The sequence below is a fragment of the Eubalaena glacialis genome, chromosome 18 (genome assembly GCF_028564815.1).
Source record: "Eubalaena glacialis isolate mEubGla1 chromosome 18, mEubGla1.1.hap2.+ XY, whole genome shotgun sequence".
NCBI classification, from domain to species: Eukaryota; Metazoa; Chordata; class Mammalia; order Artiodactyla; family Balaenidae; genus Eubalaena; species Eubalaena glacialis.
The window spans coordinates 58,738,038-58,763,882 of NC_083733.1; the positions used below are offsets into that span (position 1 = coordinate 58,738,038).

Below are 25,845 nucleotides of genomic sequence, written 5' to 3' on the forward strand. Positions count from 1 at the left end.
GGGACCCCATCCCCATGACCACCGCGACCACCCCGATGTCCTCAGCCCCCTCCTCCCACCCCACCCGCCCCGCCCCTCTGCCAAGCTCCCTGGGTCGGGGCGCTGCCTACACCTCACCCCGCGCATGCAGCATGAAGTGTCCATGCAGCTCCCCGAGGTTGTCAAAGGAATCCTCGCACTCGGTACAGTGGTAGGTGCCCTCCTCCTCCTCCTCCTCCTCCTCCTCCTCCTCCCTCCCAGCTGGTCGGCCCTCCCCAGCCCGAGGCGGCTCCTCCTCTTCCTCCCCGAGGGCCCTGCTTTCAGGAGCTGGCGCTTCCTGGGGGGCTGTAGCGGGGCAGCAGAGCCGGCAAGGCGGGGTGCCCGGTGGGGCCTCCCCAAGGGCTGAGCGGCCACAGAGCTGGCAGGGCTGGGCTGGGGGGCCCGGGAGCTGGGCTGCACGGGGGGCCCGGCGGGATGGGCCCCCCCGGCCCCCCCCCAGGCGCTGCTTCACCTTGTAGCCGGGGTCATATTCGGGATCATCAGTGGTCTCCTCTTCCTCCTCCTCCTCATCTTCTTCCTCTTCGGAGTCCGGCTCTGAGAGAGTATATTCGGAGTCAGAGGAATGCTCGGGGCCTAGAGGGGGTGGAAGAGGAAAGACGGCGGCATCAGGGGACAGAGGGCTGTGCCCGGCTGTCCCCTCCCTGAGCCCCGTAGACTCGCCACAGTATGGAGAGGGCAGCCCGGGCCCGGCCCTGCTCTCCCCACAGATGGATCCCCATCGTGCAGAACAGGCCGTATCTGTGTGTCAAGCAAATGAACGTCTTGCAAGAACTGCATCTTAGGGGTTTAAAAAGAACAAAGTAGGAGACATAGGAGTAATAAAAACAACAATGACAGCGTCCACTGCTATTTTAAGAACCTTGTTTTTTATATATTAACTCAACTAATCCTTACAACAACCCTGAGGGAGGTACTATTATCCCTAAGTGACAAGTGGGGAAACTGAGGCACAGAGAGGTTAGGCGACTCACTGGCCTCCAGTCACACAGCTAAACAGGGAAAAAGCTCAAGGTGGGTGATGGCCTACACTGGATCATTTTAGGGAGACAAACACTTGAACAGGTACTTCAGAAAATTAGAACACATACACACTCTGATACATGTGGTTTTATATATATATATATATATATATATATATATATATAAATATCTAGTTAAGTCAGTTAAAATATTTATTTATAAGTATAGATATATTACTGTGATTTCATGGGTATGAAGGACATGCCTAGGACAAGTTTAGGTTTAAAAAAAAAAGAAAAAAATGGAAAGTCAATGTACAGGAAGGGTGACACCAACAACTGTTATGGGGGGTGTGGAGAGGGGAGCCCCCATTACGGCGGCAGCAAAATACCGGCTTCTACAGACGTGGTGGCAGGAGCCTGCCCAAAGCATCTCCTAGGACTGTGACAGCCTAGCCCTGCATCCACTGGCCCCCCTTCCTCAGTTTCCTCTGGCAGCGTACGAGGACCCCGTTACAACTGGGCCAGCCCCACAGCCTCCTCACGTCCCTCAACTCCCCAGGCCGGCACCCACCTCAGGGCCTTTGCCACCCTTTCTGCAGACGGACTAAGGCTTGATCCCTCCCCTCTGTCACATCTCTGCTCAAGTGTCACTTCGGTGGAACCCTGGTCAGTCTGTCTAACCAGCAGTCCCTCCCTAGCACTCTCTACGCCCCAACTCTGCTTTATTTTTCTCCTCAAGGTATTGTATGTAACACCTGCTTATACATTTACTGCCTGTCCCTGAAACCAGGGACTTCGTCTGGCTCATGACTGTGTCCCTAGCATCTAGAACACTTTCTTTGTGCCTGGCATTCAATTTGACAGAGCTTTTCTGTGGCTTTCACACATGCCATTCCCTCTGCTGGAAATGTCTCCTGTTATCCTTTAAGGACCCAGAAGGAGGCCTTCCTCCCTGGTGAGGGCATCCCAGATCTCCTAATCCCAGGCAGCTGGGCACTTGCTTTTGCCCCCTGTCTGTCCTAGCCCCGAACCCTCAGCTCTGTGCCCGTCCAAAGTCCTTTCCCCACTAGACCAGCGGGCAGGCCTGGTCTGACTCATCGCTTGGTCCCCAGCATTACCCAGCTCAGAAGAACAAGTTATGTTTGCTGAGCGTCCATCCTTCCCTGCAGCTCTCTCTGTCTCTTTCTTGTTCCTGCCTCTGTCCTGCTGTCTGTCTGCCATTTAACAAATGTTTCCTGAGGCCTTGGCATGGGCTGGTCCCTCTACCTGGAACGCTGTTCCCCACTCTATCTGCCTGGCGATCTCCTACTCATCCTTCAGGACCCAGCACAGGCTCTGTCCTCCATGAAGTCACCACCCCTGATGACTTCAGGCAGAGGGTCTCTCCCCTGTTCCCTCCACCCTGGCTCCATCTCCCCTGTCACTGTCCTAAAGGCTGTAGCCATCTGGGCCCCAGAATGTCTCCTCCTTCAGGCTAGGAACCCCTCAAGGGCAGCTCTGACTCATCTGGGGTCCCCAACGGGAGGTGTGGGTTGAATGAACAAGGGTGGCCCTGTTCTCCCTCCTCCAGGTCTTCGCCTCTGCTCTTCTCCCACCTGGGGCGACCCTCTCCTTCTCGACTAGCAAACTCCTGCTTCTCTTTAAGGCGCCAGCTCCACGTCACCTCCTCTGTGACGTCCTCCCTGACTGCCCAGGCAGTCAGTGCCTCTCTCATCTGGGCTCCCCCTGCCCCCTAACACACCCTGACAGCCTGGACAGTGATGGTCTGGGTCTGGAGACTGGAGACTCCTGGAAGGCAGGACCTGGGTCTGACCCATCTCTGTGTCCCTAGCAATGCTGAGCATAAGGCAGCCTGGGGAGGCATTTGCTGAACGGCTGCAAACCACAGACGAAACACCTCCAGCTTTGAGCTGGGGCCCCACCCCTCTTTCTCCTCCCACCTCTGATTTCACACCACCTCCCCTCCAGAGTCTTCACTGCCCACTGTGACTTCACGAAGTTGGCCTGGGAAAGGCAATCAGGTGGTCATCCACGGCTACCAGGCCTTTTGGGTCCACCGGGACTTCCTGGACCACAAGCCCTTGCGCGGCCACCATGCCTTCTCCACCTGCGAGAGCCCGGAAGCCCAGTATGTCTCCGGCGTCCACGGGACCCTCGATGCCCGCAGCGTCTCCCAGTCCTCCTGCCTCCTTGAAGAGCACCAAATCGGCAATGCCCAACAGCTCCTCGGTGTCCACCTAACCTCTGACCGCCCCTAACCTGGTCATGAGCCCAAGCAGTTCCAAATCTCCCAAATGGGCAAGTACAAAGGCAGCCCCTTCTAACCAGCCCGGCAACAAGTCCCGAGTCCACGGCACGGCCCGAACGCCTAGCAAAGCTAGCACTGACACCAGGACCAGCAAAGCCAGCAAGGCCAGCAAGGCCAGCAGGGTAAGACGCCCCCGGCGCAGAGGCACCCACAGCCGGGGCAGAACTCCCGGCAGAAGGGGAAGCCGCAGCTCCAAGAGGTCAGCCAACAGGGCCAGCACTCCCAGCAGGATAAGAAATAATGGTGCCAGACCAGGTATGCCCAGCAGGGTGAGAACTCCTACTTCCCTGCAAAAACAGAGTGGGGGGAAGAGTTGCAGCCAGCCGAGAACCAACAACCGGGAAAGGAGTGCCAGCCAGCCTAGAAATGCGAGCAGAAGGGGAGCTACCGCCCCCCAGGAGCCTTGGATGTGGGGAAGAGTTCCCGCCTGGCTGGAACCCCCAGTAGGGCAAAGAGCTATAGCCCCACTAGAACTCCCTTCGAGGAGAAAGGTTACTGCCCGTCTCCATCATCATCGAGGAGGGCGAAGAGTTATAGTCAGATGATCACCCCCAGCAGGGGATGGAGTTACAGCCCTACTGAAGTGTTCAGCAGGGTCGAGAGTTACAACCAAGGTAATGCACCCAGCAGGCCCCAAAGTCACAGCCAGTCTAGCACCCCCAGCCAGCCCTGAAGTCGCAGCCGGTCTAGAATGCCCAGAAGGGCAAGAAGTCGCAGTAGGGAGAGGGCTCACAGCAGGGTGAGAAGTCACAGTTGGAAGAGAAATCATAGCAGGGCAAGAAGTCGTACCCGGAAGGGAACTCCCAGTCAGATGGGAAGACATAGCCACTCTAGAATCTGCAGCAAGGGGAAAAGTTATAACCAATTTAGAACCCCCAAAAGGGAAAGATGTTACAGCCAGTCTAGAAGCCCCAGCACGGAGAGAGGTCACAGACGATCTAGAACCCACAGCAAGGAGAGAGGTCGCAGATGGTCTAGAAGCCCCAGCAAGGAGAGAGACCACAGCCGATCTAGAACACCCAGTAAGGAGAGAGGTTGCACCCTGTCTAGAACCCCCAGTAAGGAGAGCGGTTGCAGCCGCTCCAGAACCCCCAGCACAGAGAGAGATTACAGCCAAACTAGAATCTCCAGCAAGGAAAGAGATCACAGCCGATTTAGAACCTCCAGCAAGGAAAGAAATCACAGCCAATCTAGAACCCTTAGAAAAGAGAAAGATCACAGCCAATCCAGAAACCCCAGAAAAGAGAAAGATCAGAGACAATCTAGAACCTCCAGTGAGGAGAGAGATCACAGACAAACTAGAACCTCCAGCAGGGAAAGATATTACAGTCGATCCAGAACCCCCAGAAAAGAGAGTGCTCTCAGACGATCTCGAACCTCCAGCAAGGGGAGAGATCTCAGCCAAACTAGAACTTCTAGCAAGGAGAGCGATTACAGCCGATCTAGAACTCCCAGAAAGAAGAGAGACCACAGCCGATCCAGAGCTTCCAGCAAAGAAAGCGATCACAACAAGGAGAGCAATCCCAGCCAATCTATAACCCCCAGAAGTCTCAGCAGGAAGGGATCCCCTAGCAGGGCACAGAGTCCTAATCAGAACAGAAAACCTAGCGAGATAAGGAGCCACTCCCCGTCAAGATTTCTCAGCGGAGCCCCAATCCCAAACCAGGAAGATAGTCAAGCCAACACCACCACCTCGAAGGCCATCTCACCTGGAGAGAGGTCCTCATCGTCTTCCTCCAGGCTGGCGTAGCCCCCAGTCTCAGCTGGCTCACGGGTTTCTGTCATGGCCAGGGGAGGGGACAGGAGACAGGAGCAGAGCAGCAGCTGGGCAGTGTCCCTCCCTGGCCAGCTTTCCACAGCCACACGTTGGCCACAAGTCCTCTGATGCAGGATGTCAGCAGGTAGAGAGGGATGCTGGACAGGGGAAGGAAAGGCCTGTGATGACTCAATAAACTTTTACATAGCATCTGCCTCCCCAGGACTCGGTGTGCTCAGTGTTGTGGGCAAGGCAAAGATGATCCCAACCCTGTCCTTGACTGCCTAAAGGGCCTTGACTGCCTACAGAGCCTTCACTGCAGGCTCTGCCCCTCTGTAGGCCTTAATTTCCCCATCTGGTTCTCATTCAATGGGGTGTGAAAGGGTAATATTCCAAATATTTAACAGCGAGTACCAACATGGGCACCAATTAGAACAGAGAGGGGAACATGGGCCTACGCCAGGCATTAATCCTTTACTTGCTAGGCTGTGGGAAAGTCTGGGGCGGGGGGAAGAATCCAAAGTGGCAGCCGGGGGTAGGGATTACTTGGAATAGTGGTGATATACCAACCAGTCTAGAAGTAGTTCTATATTTAAAAAACTAGTATGGCTGCACTGATTCGTGAATGTCAGCCCTAACTCTTTTTTTCTTTTTAATTTAGTTTTTATTTATTTTTGGCTGCATTCGGTCTTCGTTGCTGCACACGGGCTTTCTCTAGCTGTGGCGAGCAGGGGCTACTCTTCATTGTGGTGCGCGGGCTTCTCATTGCGGTGGCTTCTCCTGTTGTGGAGCATGGGCTCTAGGCGCGCGGGCTCCGTAGTTGTGGCTCGCAGGCTCTAGAGCGCAGGCTCAGTAGTTGTGGCTCACGGGCTTAGTCGCTCCACAGCATGTGGGATCTTCCTGGACCAGGGCTCGAACCCGTGTCCCCTGCATTGGCAGGCGAATTCTTAACCACTGCGCCACCAGGGAAGTCCCTGCCCTAATTCTTTATCAATTTACACCTCGGCAAGATGATGCCTAGGTTTGAATCCTAAATGTGCCACATTCTCGCTGCGTAGCTTCAAACAAAGGACGTATCTTCTCTAGCCTGTTTCCTTCTAGGTACAAAAAGAGCTTCTAGGGCTTAATTTACGTACTTGTAACCACGTTGAGACATTATTATCTCCTTTGCACAGATGAGGAAATGGAGGCACAAAGAGAATTATCATACCAACTGGTAGGTGGGTGAACTAGGATTTGAAGCCATGTCATCCTACCTCTCATAAAATGATCCTTCAGCGGAAAAGATTTTTTGAAGATTCGGTAGGCTCGTTGATATAAATTGGTGGAATGTGGCAGGTACTCCATTAGCAGTGGCTATTACTACCCGCAACCCCAACCCTCTATAAACCCCCGCCATTCCAGATTTCTCACCTCTCCCTGTGCACAACAGGACTTTTCACATCTGTGGGTATTAGTAAATCCTACAACTGCTGTCTAGAATATGCTCTTTCCCCCATGTCTGCCTGGAGAATTCTTACTCTCTCTCCAAAGCCCACCTCAAACACAAGAACCTCTATACTTCTCCTCAGCCAAACACCACCTCTGCCTCTTCCAAGAAGACTTCCAAGACTCCTCTCCTTTTTCTCCCTCTTCATCAATACTCCCGACACACACACACACACACACACACACACACACAGCACTTCTTTTTCTCCCACTGTGCTCCCTGAGAGTAGAGAGCCAGGCAGAGCAAGTTATGAAGGGGCTGGCAGCCTCAGCTGCACCTCTTATATACCAAGGCCTGTGCTGGGCACTGGCTAATATGGTGGAACACGCATGATTCCCTTCAAACTCTAGGGGTCGAGTTTAATGCTGGGGACTAAAGAGAAAAAGATTAGGATTGAAGCCTGGAGGAGGCTGGGGCACGGGAAAGCTGGCATCAATGGCAGGTGAGCTTTCTAAAGACACTTGGATTGGGCTTTAAGGACAGAGAGGATTCATAACTGGCAGAGAAGAGTTCTCATAATACCCTATTGCCTATAGGGCTCCATTTAATTTGGGAACTCTACTTTATGCCAGGATAGGTTGCCAGATTTTGTAAATAAAAATATACAATACCCAGTTAAATTTGAATTCCAGATAAAGAGTCTTTTAGAAATGTACACCTCAAATACTGCATGGAACATGGGTATATTAAATAGTTCTTTGCTGTTAATCTGAAATTCAAATTTAACTGGAGGTTCTATACTTTAACCGGCAACCATACACCAGGGACAATCAGAACTTCCTATGGGATTAGCAGGAGACATTGCTCACCAGTGCAGCCTACCCTTCCCCAAGCCCACATCACACAAAGCTCCTTCCAGAGTATTCCAGATGTCAGGTGGAGGCAGTCCTTGGTGCCAAAGTCCCATTCCTACAGTGAACATGGCGGCCAGACTGGCTTCTACGATCTTAGAGGGGCATAAATGAGGTTCTCTCACTACCATAACGCAAACAGTGCCGGAGACCCCACAGTGTCATGAACCTACAGCAACCAACTCCCAAGATGCCATGCGCGAACATAATAGGCACCCATTCCCACAACGCTAGGGAGAGGAGGCAAGAACAAAACCTTAGACAGGACCATAAGGACCGGTCCCCCCTGCTGCCGCAATTTCCCCCAGGATGCCTCGGGCCTATAATGACCACCTTCCAAGGCGCTCTTCGTCGAAGCACTCCAAGCTTCCAGGATGCTCAGCGGAAGGTGTATGACAAAAGGGACGGTTCCCCACAAGAAGCTAGGATAATCCCAGAATGCACCAGGCCCATAACGATTAGGGGACAGACTCCCACAATGCTTTAGAGCACGGCGTCCCATTTTCCCAGGATGCCCCAGGACGGCACGGAGATGCGGTGGGGGAGAAAAGGGAGCCTAGATCTCGCCCTCAAGCCATCACGGCCCAAGACTGCTGCCGGCTCCTCCGTGACGGGAGCCGTCACTCCCATCATGCAGCGGTGCCGTAGTGCCCGCTTCCCAGCATGCCCCGCGCACCTCCATCCCGGACACTCACCGGCGCTGGCGGCCCCAGCTCCGGCTCGGCGGCAGCGGCTGCACGCCCAGGCTTTGCGCCTGCGCTGCAAGTGGGGTAGGAGGGAGTGCGAGGGGCGTGAAGAGCCTAGGGCGCTTGCGCGGCGAGATAGACCATTCCTGTAGCATAGTGGGAAGAGGGGTCTAGTCGGGTCATCGACAAGGCTCGCGCAGGGGGTTCCGGGCCTTGCCCCTCGCTGTCCGGGTTTACTTGGTACAGTCCGCAGCCGGACGGAACAAGAAACTGCAAGGCTTGCGCGTGCGTGAGCGATCATGAAGGCGCCTTACAAAGAATGGGACGCGCTGGGGGTGGGGTGGGGTGGGGGTACCAGTTCTGCCTGGATCCTGGACCTGAGGCCTGCTCATTTGCATAATCTTAGCGCGGGACAATGGGAGGCCTCGGGCGATGGAAGAGCTGATTTGCATATTCCCCGGAGGGGCCATACTCCGGAGTGCATTGATTAGCATATGAGGGGCTTGGTGGTGGGGGGGATGGAAAACGCCGGGCACTAGCGCATGCGCACAGGGACTGCGGACTAGAGCGAAGCGGGCAGCCTTCGTTCAGTCGGAATCAGTTTGCATCCGGAGAGGGGGCACAAGGGACAAGACCCTTACCAACCCTCACAACCCTCCCCCCATAACCAGGATAAATATTTATTGCTCTCTTGTGTGTCAGGCCCTGTGCTAGAGGGCACTATGGTTTCCGCATGAACATACCCAGCCTCTATCCTGCTGGCCCCCCAGTCAAAGGAGGGAGATTCACACATAATCAGAACCACAACCCGGAGTGGTCAGACTTGGGATGAGTAAAGCAGAGGAAGCTGTGGGAGCCACAGGAGGCGCCTGCCCCAGGGAGTCTTTCTGGCAGAGGGAACAGCAAGGGCAAAGGCCTAGAGGCAAAAAAAAAAATTGCTTGGTTGGAGGAAGTGAAAGCAGTTTGGTGTACCTGGAACAGAGTCAGAGAGGGGAAAGTCTCCTACAGGCGACGTCAGGAGCTCAGACTTTACGATGAAGGTATAGGAAGCTATTGCAGAATTCCAGGCTTCCTGGACGTGACTCACATTCCAGTTTAAAACTCTCCAATGAGATCCCGTTACATTTAGAAAAAATTCCAAACCCTTTATCATGGCCCAGGAGCTATACACATGGTCTAACCCTGCTCATCTCTGACTTCAACCCCCATCCCCATCCAATCCTGTCTACTTCCACTTCCCCTCTAACACCCCAATCTCTTTACCGTCTCAGGTCTTTGCCCTTGCTGTTGCCTTTGCCTGAAAATGCTTTTCCCTCTGATCTTCGAGTAGCTGCTCTTGTGCTCATCATTCATATCTTGGCACAGATGTCAATGTGACAGGCTTCCTCTGATCTTTTTAAGATAGCACCTCCAGATTGGCTTTAGAGAAGTGAGCGGGTTATGGATAAAGCAGGATTGGCTATGAGGTGATGGTTGTTGAAGCTGGGGTGACAGATACATGGGGCTTCATTGTCCTGTTCTGTCTACTTCTGTATGTTTGATGTTTTCCATAATAACAAGTTAAAAGAAAACAGTACCCACATCCCCTTACTCTGTATTTTATATTAATAGTACTTATGGCAATCTGAAGTTAAGTTTTTGTTTTGTTTTTTTCTGTCCTTGCTGTAGTCTGGTTTCCTCATGAAAGCTTTGTGAAGCTAAGACTGGAGTCAACCTTTTTCACTTTGGGTCCTCAGTGCCTAGAACAGGATCAAGTTTGCGCTTAGTGCTAAGCTGTCTGGAACACCTAACGTTTGCCTGTTTTATTCACCATGGCATCTCCAGCCCTTTGAGCAGCGACTGGCACAAAGTAAGGTCAATATGTTTTTGACTCAAAAATTAGAATCACTTGTCTAAAATTTAGATGAGGGGCCTGGAAAGCCAGGCTAAGGGGCTTTGACTTGATCTAGAGATGAAGGGGAGCTAGGGAAAGATTTTTGAGCAGGGCAGGGACAGGTTTTGACAGGTCAAGATGTGAGTAATTGAAAGCTCCTCTGGAGATTGATGTTAGGGGTGGGGGTAAGCCAGGGGAAGGGTCCAGGCTATTGGGTGGGGATGGGGTAGCTCAGTGGCTACTGAAGAGACAAGACTTGGTGACTTTTGGCTGAAAGACTGACCAGAAAAAAAACAGGTTTCTTGGAAGGGTGGAGGTGCCCTTGGAGAAGTAAGGACCCTCTCCTGGCCTATACCGTCCACCAGCAACCATCACCCTCCCTCCCCCCTCCCTCAATTCAGCACCCCTCCCAACGTGGTACAGCTCTGGGCAGAGGAACAGACACACAGCCACCCCAAACACTTGTTCTCTCCTCAGTTTAATGGTGGTTAGTGGGATTGCCAAACCCCCTCCCCGTTCCCCTCCCTGCCCCGTACAAAATGTGTGTGTGTGTTTTTTTTTAAACAAGAAAAAGGGGGCAAAAGCCAGGAATGGGGGGAGGGGGGTGCAATCTGATATTTTCATAGATTTTTGATTTTTTTTAATATATTATATATAAAACCATAGAGAGCAACGCACCCTCCCCCCAAACTCCTTTCCCCCTCCCCGGGGGGCCTGGAGGAGAGATGGGGAAGGCCCCCCAAGGAGTGGGTGGACAGAGAGACAAATATGGAAGGGACAGATGTGGGGGAAGGGAGGTGGAGGGAAGGAGAGCCAGGAGCCTGGGGAAGGGGGGATTGGAGAAAAGTTGGGGCTGTCTCCCTCATCGCCCCCATCAAAGTTATGACACAAAGACACAGAATCCCTGTTTCCACGCCCTCCCCCCACCCTTACCCCCACCGTGCAAACATGGCTTTGCAAAGAGGTGCCCAGAGCTCTGTGGAACTCCTCCAATGGCTGGCATGGGGTCTGGGACCCCCAAAGATATCTCTGTTCCCCTTCCCTGCCCACCCCACCCTTCCCAGAATCTGACCCCTCCCCACAAGACCTGGTTCTGCAGCCTAGGGGCCTTGGCCTTCCCCCAGTTATCTTCCCCCAACCCAATCCCTACCGCCCTCCCTGGACTTGGGGGTCTGGACCTTTGGCCCTTGCCCCCCTGGGGGACCCAGACCTCTGGGCCCTTGCTTCTGGCCCTTGCAGAGACCCAGGCATCCGACACCCCCATCCCTGCCCAAGCGTCTGAGGTGTTAGTGGTGGGGGGAGAAGCCCACCATCCCAGACTCTGGTAAATGTCTTTGCAGCTGGCAGTGGGGTGGACCCCAGCCCAGGCCCGTGCCTGAGGTGGAGGTGGGGTCAGATAAAGAATTCTTCTTTCCTCTTGTGTCCATCGCTGCCATTGAGAAAGGCTTCTCTTGCTTCTCCCTGCTCATCCAGGCCACTGGCCTCATGGGTCAGATAGGAGCCTGAGGGGTGACAGACCCCCGGGCAGAGGCAACAGATATGTGTGGACCCAAGAGTCAGACAGGGAGGCCGACAAGACATACCAGACGAAGGAAGCGAGAGAGACGGAACATACAGGGAGAGGGAATCAAGTCCAGGGAATAGCAAAACAGGGGCAGAGGAAGAGGTAAAAGCAGAATTAGAAAGACTCCAAAAGTTCACGGAAAGATCAACCCTTATCCGTTCTCTTGATAGTATCCCCTTGCTCTGCTCCCAACGAACTCAGCAATTAGGAATTCAAACGCATGGTCTTAATTCAGCTTCAACCCTTCACCTCTTTTAGGGTCCTGGACCAAAAGACCCGCCCCTTTTTGGGATCTGGGCCTCAGGTTTCAAATCCTGGATCTAGGCTCCTCCCCCTCCCGGCTCTACGCCCGCCCTCTTTCGAATCGGTTTTAGGCCCCACCCCTTTCCGAACGCCACAACCAACCACACCCCTCGCTGAATTTGAGACCCCGCCCCCACTCACCCTTCTGCCGTACTGAGCACCAGACCATGCCCACCAGCACACAGATGATTAGAAACACCAGTAGCGCCAGGATGCCGCCCACAATGGCGTACGGCACCGACGTCTGAGCCTCTACCACCGCACCAGGGTCTGCCAAAGGGACAGGGGGCAGGCCCAGGTCAGCAGAGGACGGTCCCAGCCCGGGCCAATCGCTGCCAATCTCTTAAACCATTCTGCACGCCACGTCCAACCGCGCCCCCTTATGTGCCACGCCCCTCAAATCACTGCCACATGGTGGCCCCTTCCCCTGGTGCCATCCTTAATGCTCCGCTTCCTCAAGGAATGCGTGTAGGTTTGTACAATGCCCGACCCGGCCCCCGAGTCATTTCTCTAATGTCTACCTGCCTCCTCCCCCCCGCCCCACCCCACCCCCCAGAGAACAGAAAGAACACATCCCTTTTCTTTTGACTTCAGGTCCAAGTCCCTCCCCATCTTGTCTGAAACGCTCCAGGTATTTAAAATGCTGAGCTAGGGCCCAACCACTCCAAAATTCCTGCCCCACCGTCATAGGAGCTAAACACATAACACTGAGTTTGTGCTAGGGGCCTCCAACCGCTTTATATATTTAGCTCATATAGTCTTCACAACAACCCTATGAGGTAGGTGCTGTTGTTTATTTCCACTTTACCGATGAGGAAACTAAGGCACGAAGTTACCCGCAACAGGACGCTACAGAACTGAATCTGAACCCAGACGATCGGTCTGGCCCCAGAACTATAAGAACTCTGTGGGCTTTTGACCCCCTGGAATCATTCTTTGTACAGGCCGGGGCCTCAAACACCATCCAATCCAGCCCGCCCGTTCCCAAGGCCCAGTCCCACACAGGACAGTGCGGAGATCCCGGGAGGCCCCGCCCCTACCCTGAGCCCTGCCCCCAGGCCTGCCGCCGGGCGTCCTCACCGTAGACCACGAGCACATAGAGCGCCCTCGCGTGGCCGTGCTTGTTCGACGCCTCGCAGGTGTAGGTGCCATTATCCGCGGATACCAGGCCGGGCAGCGTAAGCGTCTCCCCGACTGCCTCGGCCCGCTCTGGCAAAGACTCATTACCGCGGTTCCAGCGGATCTGGTTTGGCCTGGGCGGGGGTATATAATGAGAGTCAGGGACGCAGGTGCCAGCACCCGATTCTGACGTCTCAGGAATCTAGACATGCCGCATCTCCAAATAAGAGGGTCCTTATTAGCCCTTTCCTTCCTAGAAAACCAACAGTCCTGGACCCAGCTTCCACCCATCACCAGGGTCTCAGGAATCCCAGCCTTTCCCCCAGCCCCTTCCACCCTGAGAATCCAGGAGTCCGGGACCCCACGGCCTCCTTCCTCACGATCTAGCTCCAGACCCCTCCTTTCTCAGGACTCAGAAGTCTGGGCCGCAGCCCCCTCTGTTAGCCCAGTCCCCTCTTTCCTGAGACACAGGTGTCCAGGTCCCCAGCCCTATTCTCCTCAGGACCCTGGAGTCTCGGGCCGCAGAGCTCACCTGGGGTTCCCCGTCACAGCACATGTCAGCACCAGCGTGTCTCCCTCCCTCACCACAGCTTGGGAGGCATGGATCCGGGCCGTGGGGGAGTCTGTGGGCAGAAGTGAGATGGGAGAGTGGTTGTCCGGGTCATCATGCAGACTAGGAACTCCCCCGGGGACAGGCGGCGGGGGTTGGTACACTCCCTCCCCCGGGTGCTGGCCCGCCAGGCACTTACACTGCACATCCAGCACGTACTGCGTCTGTTTGCTGTGTCCAGAGGGCAGCGCCTGGTTCTGCGCCTCGCAGATGACGATACCTCCGTCGTCCTTGCGGTCCACACGAAACCGCACTGTGCTCGCCACGCTCCAGACCTTGCCATTTTCCTGGCTGCTGCTCACTCCTGCCAAGACCCGCCCAGACACTGTCAGGTCGGGGTTATGGCTCCGCCCACCGAAGGAGCACCCCACCCCCCAAGCCAATCCCGAAGTAGGCTATTTGCCAAGCTCCGCCCCTTATCCACAGCCCTCGCCTCTACTTCTCCAAACCACGCCCTTCCTCGAAAGAGGCCCACCACCCCACGTGGCTCTTCCCAAAGCTCACCCCTCTTTCACCCCACGCCCTCTCACCTATCAGTTCATTCAATAGCTATATATTGAGTGACTAGTGTCTGCCAAACCTGTGCACTCTTCTTCAGGCCCCGCCCACATAAAAACCAACCCTTCCCAAGCCATGCCTCCTGGAACCCCGCCTCCTCTTAAGTCCCGCCCTTCGCTGGCACCTCCCCCGCCCACCCCCATCCCTGACCCCAGGTAGTACCTTTCAGCTCCTTTCGGTCCCGGTACCAGCGCAGGACGGCGGCCGGGCGGGACCGTGGAACGAGGCAGCTGAGCTCCACCTCGCCGCCCTCCACCGCCTGTTCCCGGACCTCCACTACAGGATTCTCCGGGGCCACTGCCACAGGGAGAAGGGGGCAAGGAGGAGGTCAAGGGAGGCACCAAGGTGGGCTCAAAGTAACCAGGCTGCGGGATTCCAGGGACCAAAGGGAACAAGGGTCCCAGGTGGCAGGGGTCAAACACAGAGGCCAGAGGTCAGGAAGGCCAGCCTTATTTACTGGGACCAGATGTCCAGGAGGTTAAAAACAGCCAGGGTCAGGTCTCAGGATAAGGGATAAGCAGAGGAGAAAGGAGAAGGGATGGGTCTGAGGAGGGGGAGGCCGTTACCCAGTACAGTGAGCGTGGCAATCTGGTGGTGGGTATCCTCCGTGTAGAGCTGGCAGAAGTAGCCCCCCTCGTCCTCCAGGCGCGCATCTGAGAGCCGGATCCGTACCCGGCGTGGGGAGAACTCCTCAAGCTGGAAACGCTCATCCTTCAGGGCTAGAGAGTGAACGACAAGAGTGAACTTGGGGAATACTGACCTCAGAAGTCCCACCCTTTCTCCAGGAGCTTAGAGTTCAGCCCTCTGCCTCTTTTCTCCAACCATACGCATGCGTCTAAGGTGCCCACCTAGTTACTCCCTTGGGTACCCAGAACGTTTCATGCCCTCCCATCCACAGGACCAGGAGTCCAGGCCCCCAGCCCCCTCCTCCCTCAGACCCTGGAGTCCAGAGTCTCAGCTCTGTCCTCTGTCAGGCCCCAGCCCTCTCCTCCTTCAAGACTCAGGATTCCAGACCCCAGCACTCACCACGGGTACCATTGAAGAAGAGGGTCTGCCGGGCGGGGTTCTGAATGACAACTATAGATCCATCATACTGGTGCAGACGGCAGGTTATCTCAGCCACCCCACCCTCAGCCACTGTCACATTCTCTGTCTGTACTTCCTGTCCTGCCCCTGGACCAGCAGACAGAGAGACAGGATAGGAGACTCACTGAGGGGTGCAATTCAGTCTTTCCTCTCTCCCTCTGTTCCTCGCCCATCCAAACCTCCAATCCCTCTCCTTTCCCTTTCTTTCAGTTCATTACACCCAACACTTCCTGCAGGCTGGAGTTCGGGAGATAGAGAAAACCTGCCCCCTGCTCTAGAGGAAGTGCAGTCAAGATCCAGTGGAATATGCTCTAATGCGGGTAGCACAGGGCATGCTGGGAGCCCAGAGGAAGTGGAGACTAAGACCACCCAGGGAGAGGGGTGATCAGGGAAGGCTCTACAAGAAAGCTCCATTGGATCCACATTTTAAAGAGTGCACAGGAGTTCACCAGGTACGGGAAACTGCTATGTGTTCACCAAACCCCGTCTTTCACACCTGAGCACATGTTGTAACTTGTCTGTAGAGATGGCCACGATATTCTTCCCATCCCTGTATGTGCCCTTTGTGAGCTGACTTTGCCGCTCTTCCCATTAACGAAGCACTCTGACCCTGCGAATCTGGGGAGGCTCTGTGACTTGCTTTGAAGTCAATATCACTTTGCTAGAAGTGATATTGTATGAGTTCTGGAGCCTAGGTCTCAAGAGACCTTGCAGCTTCCGTGCATGCCCTCTTGCTGCCCTGACACTGTCAGGTGAACATGCCGGAACCAGCTTCCTTGAGGATGAGAGACCACATGGAGAGAGAAGCCCAGCCAGAAGCCAGCACCAACTGCCAGCTATGTGAGTGAGGCCATCCCAGACCACCCAGCCCCAGTGGCACCACCAGGTGACTGTAGCCACATGAGTGACTCCAGGTGAGACCAAGAGAAGAAATACCCAACTGATACAGTCCAAATTGCTGACCCCCAGAGTCATGAGCAAAAAACATAATTGTTGTTTAAAGACACTATGTTTTGGAGGGTCTCTTAACACCGCTAAAGTGAACTGGTACCACACATTATTAGGCTACATTTCCTAGGATCCCTTGTGCTTAGGTGGGGCCATGTGACTGATTTCTGGCCAATGGGCTGTAGGCAGAAGAGAGAAACCCCTCTTCCAGCCTGGCTCATCTCACTTGCAATCCTTCATACTGGCTGAATGGAGAGGACTCCCAAAAACCCAGAGGAGGACAGGATCACAAGCTGGAAGGAGCCCAGGGCCCTGACTTCCTGCCCCCTGTGAGCTGCCTGCGCAGGACTGTAGCATGAGTGAGAAATACACTTTTTTGTTAAGCCATTGAGATTTCAGGGCTGTTGTTATAGCAGTTAACTTACCCTGATTAATCCAACAGAGGGACAAGGTAAGGGGTTAGTAAGGGGGTGTTTCCAGCCAAGGAAACAGCGTAAAGCTCAAAGCTGAGATTAATTATCATCAGCATCATCATTGTCACTGTCATCTTCAAAACAACAATAACCATAATAGCTTCTGTTTATTAGGCACCTCCTGTTCCAGGCTTTGTGCTAGGGGCATTACCTATATAATTTCCATTTAATCATCACAATACCTGAACAAGGGAGGCATTATTATCAATCCCCAGTTTTTTTTTCCCAGTTCCCATTTTATAGATGAGAAAATTGGTCCAGAGAGAGAAAATGACTTGGCCAAGGTCACAGCCTGAGGGTGGCAGAGGCAGGGTCTGCCTCCAGATCTTTCTGATTCCGTAACCTGCATCCACATCCATTCCTGGTTCTCTGGGTGAAAAGTGTCCAGCATTGGTGAGGGCTTGTGGGATGTGCTTATGAAGGGCCTCAAATGCCAGGCTAGGAGATTAGCTTTTATCCTGAAGGCCAGTGGAGAAACTGAAGCAGGAAAGAGCCATGATCAGATCTGGTTATTTACCTTTAAATGTTGGACAACTATCGCTTCATGTCTCTTACATACTGTCTCATTCATTCATTTGAGCAGGGGGGAGGCTTTCAGGGGCTGGGTGCCCAGAGATGAGTCACATGAGGTCCCTGTCCTGGAAGGCCTTCAATATTTATGGGGAGGTAGACACAGATCACTGTAAAATCCCATCAGAAGTGTTATGGTCCCTGTAAGAGGGATAGGTAACCTGATTTTGGGGGCGGAGGGGCGGAAAAGATTAATTCTGGGGACAGGAGGCAGAGACAGCTAGCTTCCTACCCAGCATCCATTCTTCCCTTTCTCTTTAGAAAAAGAACCCTGGTTGTATTTTACGGTTGCCCTATATCCAGCAGAAAGAGAAATTTCCCAGACTCCTTTGCAGCTAAGTGAGGCCATGTGATAAAATTTTGTCCGACTGGATATCAGGAAAAGTGTCACGTGATAATTTTGAGAGGACTTTCTAAAGAAAGGGGATAAGTCCTTTTTCCACCAGGTCACCTTTATGGAATTAGGATGTGATGGAATTCTGGAACCAAGAGCTGGAAGGTGCCTGGGTCTCTGGTGATGATGTGGAGCTGCCATAAAAGGCCTGGATGCCTACTTCTGGCTTCTTTTATCTTTGAATATAATGCTTTGTGAATTTAAGCCACTATTAGGGGTTTATCTAGTCCTTCCCAGAATATCAATTTTAACATGTCCAATCCTTGCCCCAAATATTTTCCTTCCCATGTTTTCTCAGTCTCGGTAAATGTCACAACCTGGTTGCTCAGACCAAAATACCCAGAAATCATCCAAGTTTTCACCCTTTCCCTCACCTCTAACATCAGCAAGATCTATCCATTCTATTTCCAAAATATATCCCAAACCTGTTCACCTTTGGCTACCTCACCTACCATCACCTAGTCCAAGGACACCATCTCTTACCTGGTCCTTCAAGAACTATTCATGAGTCTCCCCTCTTCCCCACCTGCCTCCCCCCAGGCCAGTCTCAACACAGCCAGAGTGTTTACAACACTCTGAAGGCTGTCCATTACACTTAGAATAAAATCTAGACCCCTTCCCTGCGTCTTCAAGGTGCTTGGTGGTGGCCCTTCTCTGACCACAGTTCCAACCACCCTCCTGCTACTCACTTCACTCTGGGCTCACTGGCCTTGATGTCCCTCAAACATGCTGAGCTTGTTCCCACCTCAGGGCCTTTGCACTGGCTCTTCCATCTGCCAGGAATGTTCTTCCCCCTTGATCATCCCAGGATTGCCTCCTGTTCTCATTCAGGTCTCTGTGCCTCAGATCAGAGAGGCCTTTGCTCACTCCCTGTGCCTTCCCCTCCAGAACACTTCCTATTTCGTCACCACTGTTTTATTTCCTCTATGGAAATTTCACTGAAATTATTTTATTAATTTGCATACTTGTTTGTTGTCTGTTTGTCCCTCGTCACTCAAATATACACCCCATGAAGGCAGGGATGTAATCCCTTGGGTTTACTGCTGCACCCTAGTGCCTGGAAGTGTGCCTGGGGAGGCACATGCATGGGGATGTCTCTGGGGAGACTGATGCATGAATCGCACGTGTCAGGCAGGATCTCATTTCATCCTCACAACAACTTTGTGACATCACATTATTCTCATCTTAAACACCTGGGTGGATCCCAGCTGGACCACTTGCCATCTGTGTGACCTGGGACAACTGGCTTAACCTTTCTGAGCCTCAGATGCCCTGTCTGTAAAGTGGGGATGATGCCAATGCCTGATTCACAAGGATTAGCCCAGGACCTGAGGCTCAGGGAGCCCTCTGTGCAAAGCTGCTGTTATTATAACCTCCGGAAACATGCCCATCCACCTGAAAAGTGGCCTGCTTGCACATTCTGGCACTTTAAAAAAAAACATCTTGAAGCCTATCCATGGATCCTGGACCTCAGGACTAGCCCAATGCTAGCCCCCCATTTTATAGATGTGGAAAACGAGGCTCAGGGGTCCCAGGCAAGTCAGTGGCATAAACTCAACATCTCTTGGGAGCCCTCAGGACCTCTGGGTCTGCCCCACCAAATGTGTCCCCTGCTCTCTGCTTGAGGGTGCACATGGGGTGAGGGTGGGGGGCTTTTGTCTTATTCCCTCCCCCTCCTGAGGAGTCAGTAACCAACAGTGTCTGTGCCTGGAATATTAATGTCCTAGGAGCTTTTGTTTCGGGGTTGGGGGGTGGTGAGGCAGAACTTTCTGGTCAGAGAGGGGCTGAGCTTGGGGACTGGGGCACTGGCCCTTTAAACTGTGTTGACAGCCTGGAGTCGTCATGGGGATGGTGCCTGGAAAAAGGGACTGGGGAGGGTTTGGGGAAGAGTGGCTGAACAGGTGATATGTAGAGACCCAGAATCCAGCACTCTTCTCCTTTAGACCTGGAAATCCAGCCCCCCCAGCTGCCTCCTCTCCCAGGATCCAGGAGTCCTGGTTCCTAGCGCCCTCCTCCATCAGGATCAGGAATCGGGGGTCCTCAGCATCTTCTTCCCTCAGATCCAGAAGTCCCAAGCCCTCAGCCTTCTCCCTCCTCAAATCCAGGATTCTGGGCCTCCAACCCCCTCCTCCTTCAGGACCCAGGAGTCAGGGGTCCAGACTACACAGCTGGTGGATGTTTCCACGGAGACTAAGCCGAGTGGGGGGAGTACTTCCTGGGTCCTGAGTCAGCGAATACCCAAGGGAGTCTCAAGGTCACAGTTCCGGGAAGGTCACAGCCACCGCCTCCATATCCTCTCCCCAGGGGGCTCGTGGCATCATGCCTCCTTCCCCCACATCCTCCCCTAGGGAGGTGGTACATCCCTGCGTCCTGACCGACCCCCCCCTCAGCCCCCATCAATGGCGGAGTCCGAACATCCTCGCACAAAGCATCAATTCTTCCCCAACTCAGCCTTGTGAAGGCGCCTGTATTCGCAGGACCTAGGCATCAGGGTCCCAGCCCCTCCTCCCTCAGAAACCTGGACTGGGACCCCCAGCCCCTTCCTCTCTCAGGACTCAAGAGTCTGTACCCACCCCACCCTCCATCAAGACCTAGGAGTCTGGGACCCCAGCCCCCTTCTCCCTCTGGACCCAGGAGTTCAAGCTCCCTTCCTCCCCCAGATCCAGGAGTCTAAGACCCCAGCCCCTCCTCTCTCAGACCGAGGATCCAGGGCCCCGGCCCCTCCCCCTCAGACCCAGGATCCAGGCCCCCAGCCCCTCCCCCCTCAGACCCAGAGTCCAGACCCCCGGCCCCTCCCCCCTCAGACCCAGGATCCAGGCCCCCAGCCCCTCCCCCCTCAGACCCAGAGTCCAGACCCCCGGCCCCTCCCCCCTCAGACCCAGAGTCGAGGCCCCCGGCCCCTCCCCCCTCAGACCCAGGATCCAGACCCCCGGCCCCTCCTCCCTCAGCCCCAGGATCCAGTCCCCCGGCCCCTCCCCCCTCAGCCCCAGGATCCAGGCCCCCGGCCCCTCCTCCCTCAGACCCAGAGTCCAGGCCCCCAGCCCCCTCCTGGGAACTTCTGACTCCAGCTCCACAGTCCTCAACCCCCAGAACGCCAGCCCAGCTCCGCAGCCCTCTCCTCCTCCTGTCTGCGAAGCAAGCATCAGGTGGGGGCGTAGGGGTGAGTCAGCAGCTCACACACAAAGTTCCCCCTGTGGTCCCCACGTTCCTGGGATACTTAGAGCTCCCTGGATTCCGGGCCTCAAGCCCAGCCAGGGGGTAGGGGAGTCCTCCAGAGGTTCCCCCTGGGTTTGGGGTCAGGGGAAGAATTCCTGCTCCAGGAAGGGGGTGAGCCTGCACTGAGCACCCACTGTCCTCTCCTCCACCCCCAGCGCCCTCTATTTGCCCCCTTACAGAAGAGCCCGGGCTCTGCAGCCGCCCTCTTGCCCCACTGGGTGCCGGCTGAGGAGCCTTGGTGCCCAGTTCCCAGAGGACCTATGGGCCCGGGGTCTGCACAGGCAGGAACCAGTGGGTGCTTGTGTCCTGGTGCCACAGGCCAATGGGTGCTGGCGAGTCCAACGGTCTCCTGGCCCCCCCCCCGCCCCTCACCCCACCCAGAGAGAGAAAGCTGCCTTTGTGTTCCCCAAGACGGGGACAGGCCAGGCTCACACGACATTAACCCACCCCAGGCCCCAGCCCTGCTGCGTCTAAGGTCTTGGAATCCATCGCGGAACCTGACCCCTGCTCTGGGGACTCAGGCATTCGGCTCATGGGTGGGTGAGGACCAGTGACAGAACCCTGCTTTCAGAGTGGCTGGGCAGAACTTTAGGAGAGAGGGAGGAGTGAGTCACTTGGGAGGGAAACATTATTCGGGATCAACAAACTCTCCCTCCACAAAGCCCCCCAACTCTTCATAGCTTCTTTATCTTTTCTTTCGATCTGGAGATCTGTTTCCTCTGCTCCTTTCTGTTCCATCCAATTCCTGGCCTGTGGGTCTCTGTTTCTGCCTGTGGGCATCTCTGGGCAGGCAACCCATCTCTCTCTCACTTCCTCTCACCCACCCACTCTGGACCCCTTCTTTCTCTTGGCATAAATCTCATCAGCCTCTGCTGGTATTCTTGGTAGATGAGGGAGCCAGGAAAAAGAGAATACAGTTTTGAAAGGGTGTAAATGAACCCCATCTTCCATCCCCACTCCTGCTGGCTGGGCAAGGTGAGAGGGGAAGGGGAGTGACTAAGAGGGAAACATGGGGACCATGGACAACTCCTAAAATCTGGTGGCCAAAGCCATTCAGAGATATCCAGAGAAAAGGAAAGCATGAAAGGTCCTCAGATCAGGGTACTCCAGCTGCCTACTCCATGCTTTACAAAAGGGGAAGTGAGGCTCAGAGCGGGAAAGGGCAGGGGCTGACCCAGAATTACACCAGAGAGGCCTGGTTCCAGAGTGCTTCCCATGACACCTAGCTCTCTCCCAACTTGTAAAGTCCCACACCATTTTATTTAGAGAAAGTTTATAGAAGGGATTAGTGTACCAGGAAGCAGTGACTTTAAAACCAAACAAGGGACAAGCCTGTAGAGCTACCTCCCAGAAGTGCTGGAGAAAGGATTCTCGAACTGGGAAGGTGGTCATCTTAGGCTACATTCTGATTCTGAGAATCCAAATTCCCACGATTCTAAGCCGTCAAGATTCTAGATGTCAGAGGTGTCAAGATTCAGGATCTCCAAGAGGTCAAGGTTTCAGAATTGTGAAGATATCAGGAGGCTAGAATGCTAATGCCAGCAAGGATCTAGAACTTTAAAGGTGTCAAGATTCTAAAGACTTTGGGATTCTGGAAGCCTAAAGATGTCAACGGTTCTAAAATACCCTCAGGTTCTTTGTTTACTGGATTCGTTGGTTCTAGGAGTCTATGAGCCTGGTTTTTAGTGACTAACAAAGAAAGAAAGAAAGACAAAATTGGATGGAGATGTAGCTAAGGTACCAAAGTGCTCATCTGGGAAATTGTGGCATGTCCGCCACAAAGAAAGGAGGTAATGGTGAAAGTTTTGAAGCGATGGCAGAAGACTATAAAAGAAAGCAAGGTGGAGGGTGACAGGTCCACTCTGCCCCTCACCTTGCCCCGAGGAGAGGAGAGGGAGGCTCTGCCTCAGACTCGAGTGGGGAAGGTGTCACTGCACCCAACTTGCCAGAAACCCCTTCAGGGGTCCAAGCTGCAGTTCCTTTCCTTTCAGGTCACCGAGTTCAACATCCCCACTTTACAGAAAGGGAAACTGAGGCCCCGAGAGAGGAGGGTGCTTGCCATTGGCTACCCTGGCAAATGGCAAGAGCCAGGGTTTAAACCCAGGCAGGCCCCCAGCCCTGTGCCATCTGGTCACAGCTCCCAAATTTCTACAGGACATACGGCCCTCCCACTTCTGCTCAGCCACCTCCCAGTCATCCATTCCCCCCAGGAGTGGCTTCCCCCACCGGGGACGGGGTGACCTGTGGCAGGTACCAGGCACACACAGTGTGAGAGTGTGAGTGTGGGGCTGACATTTCCTGACCTTGTCCCGGATCTCAGGGTCACCCTATCTTGGAGGTCTCCAGCTTTTCACTGTGCGTGATAAGGGTATGTGGAGGGCTCCCTGGAGGTCCTGGAGGGGCCTTCTCTGTAGGTCGTGGCCTGGGTGTGTGAACGGGTGGAGAGGGGCAGCGTTTGCTAGGCATTTGCTGAATCCACGTGTGTGTCCACATGCCAAGGTTCCCCATACACATTTTCCCTCCAGGGCCCTTCAGGATGCCCTCCCTGACTCAATTCCTCTTCAGGGGCACAGAGGGATAGAGATATGGAGAAACGAAGGATGGCAATGGGGGAGCCCAGGATGGAGGATGTAAGGGTAGAAAGGAGAGGCGGAGAGACAGGGAACAGGGAGACAGTGGGACAGAGAGAGGGGAGAGAGCGGAGAATGAGGGAGATAGGTGATAGAGGGGGCTAGAGAAACAGGAATGACAGAAAGATAGGGGACAGAGAGACAAGGGAATGGGACAGATGGGGGACAGAGAACCAGAGGTGACAGTGAGACAGGGACAGAGAAGGAAAATGGGGGCAGAGAGGGAGGGCAAAAATACAGGGGGCAGAGAAGGGAGTCGAGAAGATGATGGGGGGCCGGCAGAGTGACCCAGTAAAAAGGGACAGAGACCAAGGGACAGATGTAGGGGACAAAGACAGGATAGAGAGCTGGGGGACAGGGAGGCAAGGAGAAAGGGGGACAGAGAGGGACAGTCTTGGAGACTGAGGGACAGAGGACAAGGGTAGGGGGACAAGGAGAGAGGCTGAGGGACTCAGAGACAGGCGGACAGAGGGACCCAGAGACCGGACAGAAGGACAGCGGGGCCGGCCCCGAGAAGGCTGGCTTGGGGTTGGACTGGGGGTCTCGGGCCCTTTGTCCCGCCGGGATCGGGGCCTGTGCGGGGTCGGGGGGGGGCTGCGGCACGGCGGCCGGGGCCCGCGCCCCCTCCCCCGCTCGCGGCTCCCGGCTCGCGGCTCCCGGCCCGCGCTGCGCTTTGTCCCGGGGAGGGGGCCCGGCCCGGCCCCGCGCGCATTGTTCCGCCTCTGAGGCCCCGCGGCCGCCTGGCTGTCACTGCGGCGCGCCCCCCGCCCCGGCCCCCGACCCTACCTGGCCCCGCCGCGGCCGCCCACAGCAGCAGCAGCGGCCACTGGAAGCGCCGGGCCCGGCCCATGGTGCCGCCGCTGCCGCCGCCGCCGCCGCTCGCTCCCGGCCGGCACCTGCACCTCCCGCGCCGCCCGCCCCGCCCCCCGCGCCCCTCGCCCCGCCCCCTGCCCGCCCGGGGGGCGGGGCGCCGAGGCCGGGGCGGGGCCGGCGCGGGGAGGGGGCAGGGAGACGCGGGGAGGCCCCAGACAATGGGGGAGAGGACGCCGCGAGAGGGTTGGGGGAGCCGGACTGAGGGGGGGCGCCCGAGAGCTGGGGGTCCGCGGGCGGAGGCGTGCAGGCGGTGTGTGCGAGCGCGACTCGCGGCCGGAGAGTGCGGGGGCTGGGTGACGGCAGAGGGGGTGGGTGATGGAGAAGAGGGGAGCGCGTGCAGGGGGTGTGTGAGGGGGAGTGTGTCACGTGAAAGGTGAGGGTGCTGTTGGAAGGGTGCGCCACGGTGCAGGTGTGTGTGGAGGGGAGAGTGTTGAGTGAGGATGTGTGTGAGGCTGAGTGTCCAGGGAGGGGGAGTTTGGTGGAAAAGGTGAGTGTGAGAGGTGTTCAGTGGGCAGGTGGAGGTGCTCCGTGGACAGATGGGTGGAGGTGAAGGCGGGGGCGTGCACATATTCCAGAGGCGGAGCGTAGGTGAAGGTGTGAGCGTGGAGGGAACGGGAGTGGGCTATGGGAGAGGTGACTGTGAGAGGTATTCTGTGGACAGGTGAGTGTGAGGGTGAAAGTGTCATGTGCCAGGCTGTGAGCTGAGCCACTTTGAGAGGAAGGCAGCAGCTTGTTGTCTGGGCAGGTCCAGGATCTCCCAGGGCAGGGCTGGGCTGGGCTGGGGTCAGGTCTCACCCTCCCTCCTGTCCTCACCCGGAAACTCCGTGTTTCTGCATCATTCCCCGGAGGGAGAGGCTCCGGTGGACCCCTCCCAGGCCCTAGCATCTAGCTTCCCCACCCTGCTTCCCTGCTCTTCCACCCCCAGTCTCTCTTTGTGTCCCTGTCTCTCTGTGTGCTCTCCCCGCTTCTCTTCCATTGTTGGTGCTGACTCACCTCTCCAGACTTGAGTCCCTTCTCCCTCCTGGGAGGTGAGTCTCCCTGAGCCCACTTCTGTGGGACCTTGTAGACCTGGTGCAGGATTATCACCCTTAGGACCCAGGAAGAGTGAGAAACCATGGAAGGTAGGAGACCTCAACCTCTCCCACCACCATTTGACAATCAGGGAAACTGGGATATGCCAACTATGAAAATCCTTGCTCTTTATCTCCATCACTACCAAAAAATCCTACATCCAGGTCCTCCAATAGACTTCAGCTCCCGGCACCTCTTCTGTCCTCAGTGCCGAGTTCTCAGGACCCAAGCTCCCGTCAACCTCTGTATCCCCAGGACCATGGTTCCCAGCATCCTTTCTGTCCTTGGGACCCAAGCTCCCATCAACCTCTATGTCCCCAGGACCACAGCTCCAAGTGATTCCTTTCCTTTTCAATTCTCAGTTTACCTTTCTGTAAACTGGGGAAAGAGGTGTCGTGCTGGATAATCTCTAATCTTCCCAGGGCTCACGTTCTCTGTGTTAAGATAAGTGGGAAAGAGGTGTCCA

At 55.2% G+C, this 25,845-nt stretch overlaps 2 protein-coding genes across 3 annotated transcripts; both read right to left on the reverse strand.

Annotated features, from left to right (window-relative positions):
- Positions 1-73: 73 nt before the first annotated feature.
- On the reverse strand, positions 74-8,391 carry ZNF428 (zinc finger protein 428). 2 transcript variants are annotated; one of them, XM_061172819.1, is made up of 3 exons: positions 8,082-8,391; positions 5,019-5,223; positions 74-612 (listed from the first exon to the last, which is right to left on the reverse strand). In XM_061172819.1, exons 1-3 carry the CDS (start codon positions 8,085-8,087, stop codon positions 107-109), a joined length of 717 nt encoding a protein of 238 aa, XP_061028802.1. In that variant the 5' UTR covers positions 8,088-8,391; the 3' UTR covers positions 74-106. The 2 variants fall into 2 exon arrangements, with proteins under 2 accessions (XP_061028802.1, XP_061028803.1); XM_061172820.1 differs by having other exon boundaries at positions 8,101-8,200.
- Positions 8,392-11,057: 2,666 nt separating this feature from the next.
- Positions 11,058-24,318, reverse strand: CADM4 (cell adhesion molecule 4). The gene is made up of 9 exons (XM_061172818.1): positions 24,222-24,318; positions 15,145-15,291; positions 14,685-14,837; positions 14,281-14,415; positions 13,700-13,864; positions 13,483-13,573; positions 12,912-13,084; positions 11,973-12,101; positions 11,058-11,466 (listed from the first exon to the last, which is right to left on the reverse strand). The coding sequence occupies exons 1-9, from the start codon at positions 24,283-24,285 to the stop codon at positions 11,357-11,359; spliced, it is 1,167 nt and encodes a 388-aa protein (XP_061028801.1). The 5' UTR covers positions 24,286-24,318; the 3' UTR covers positions 11,058-11,356.
- Positions 24,319-25,845: the final 1,527 nt, after the last annotated feature.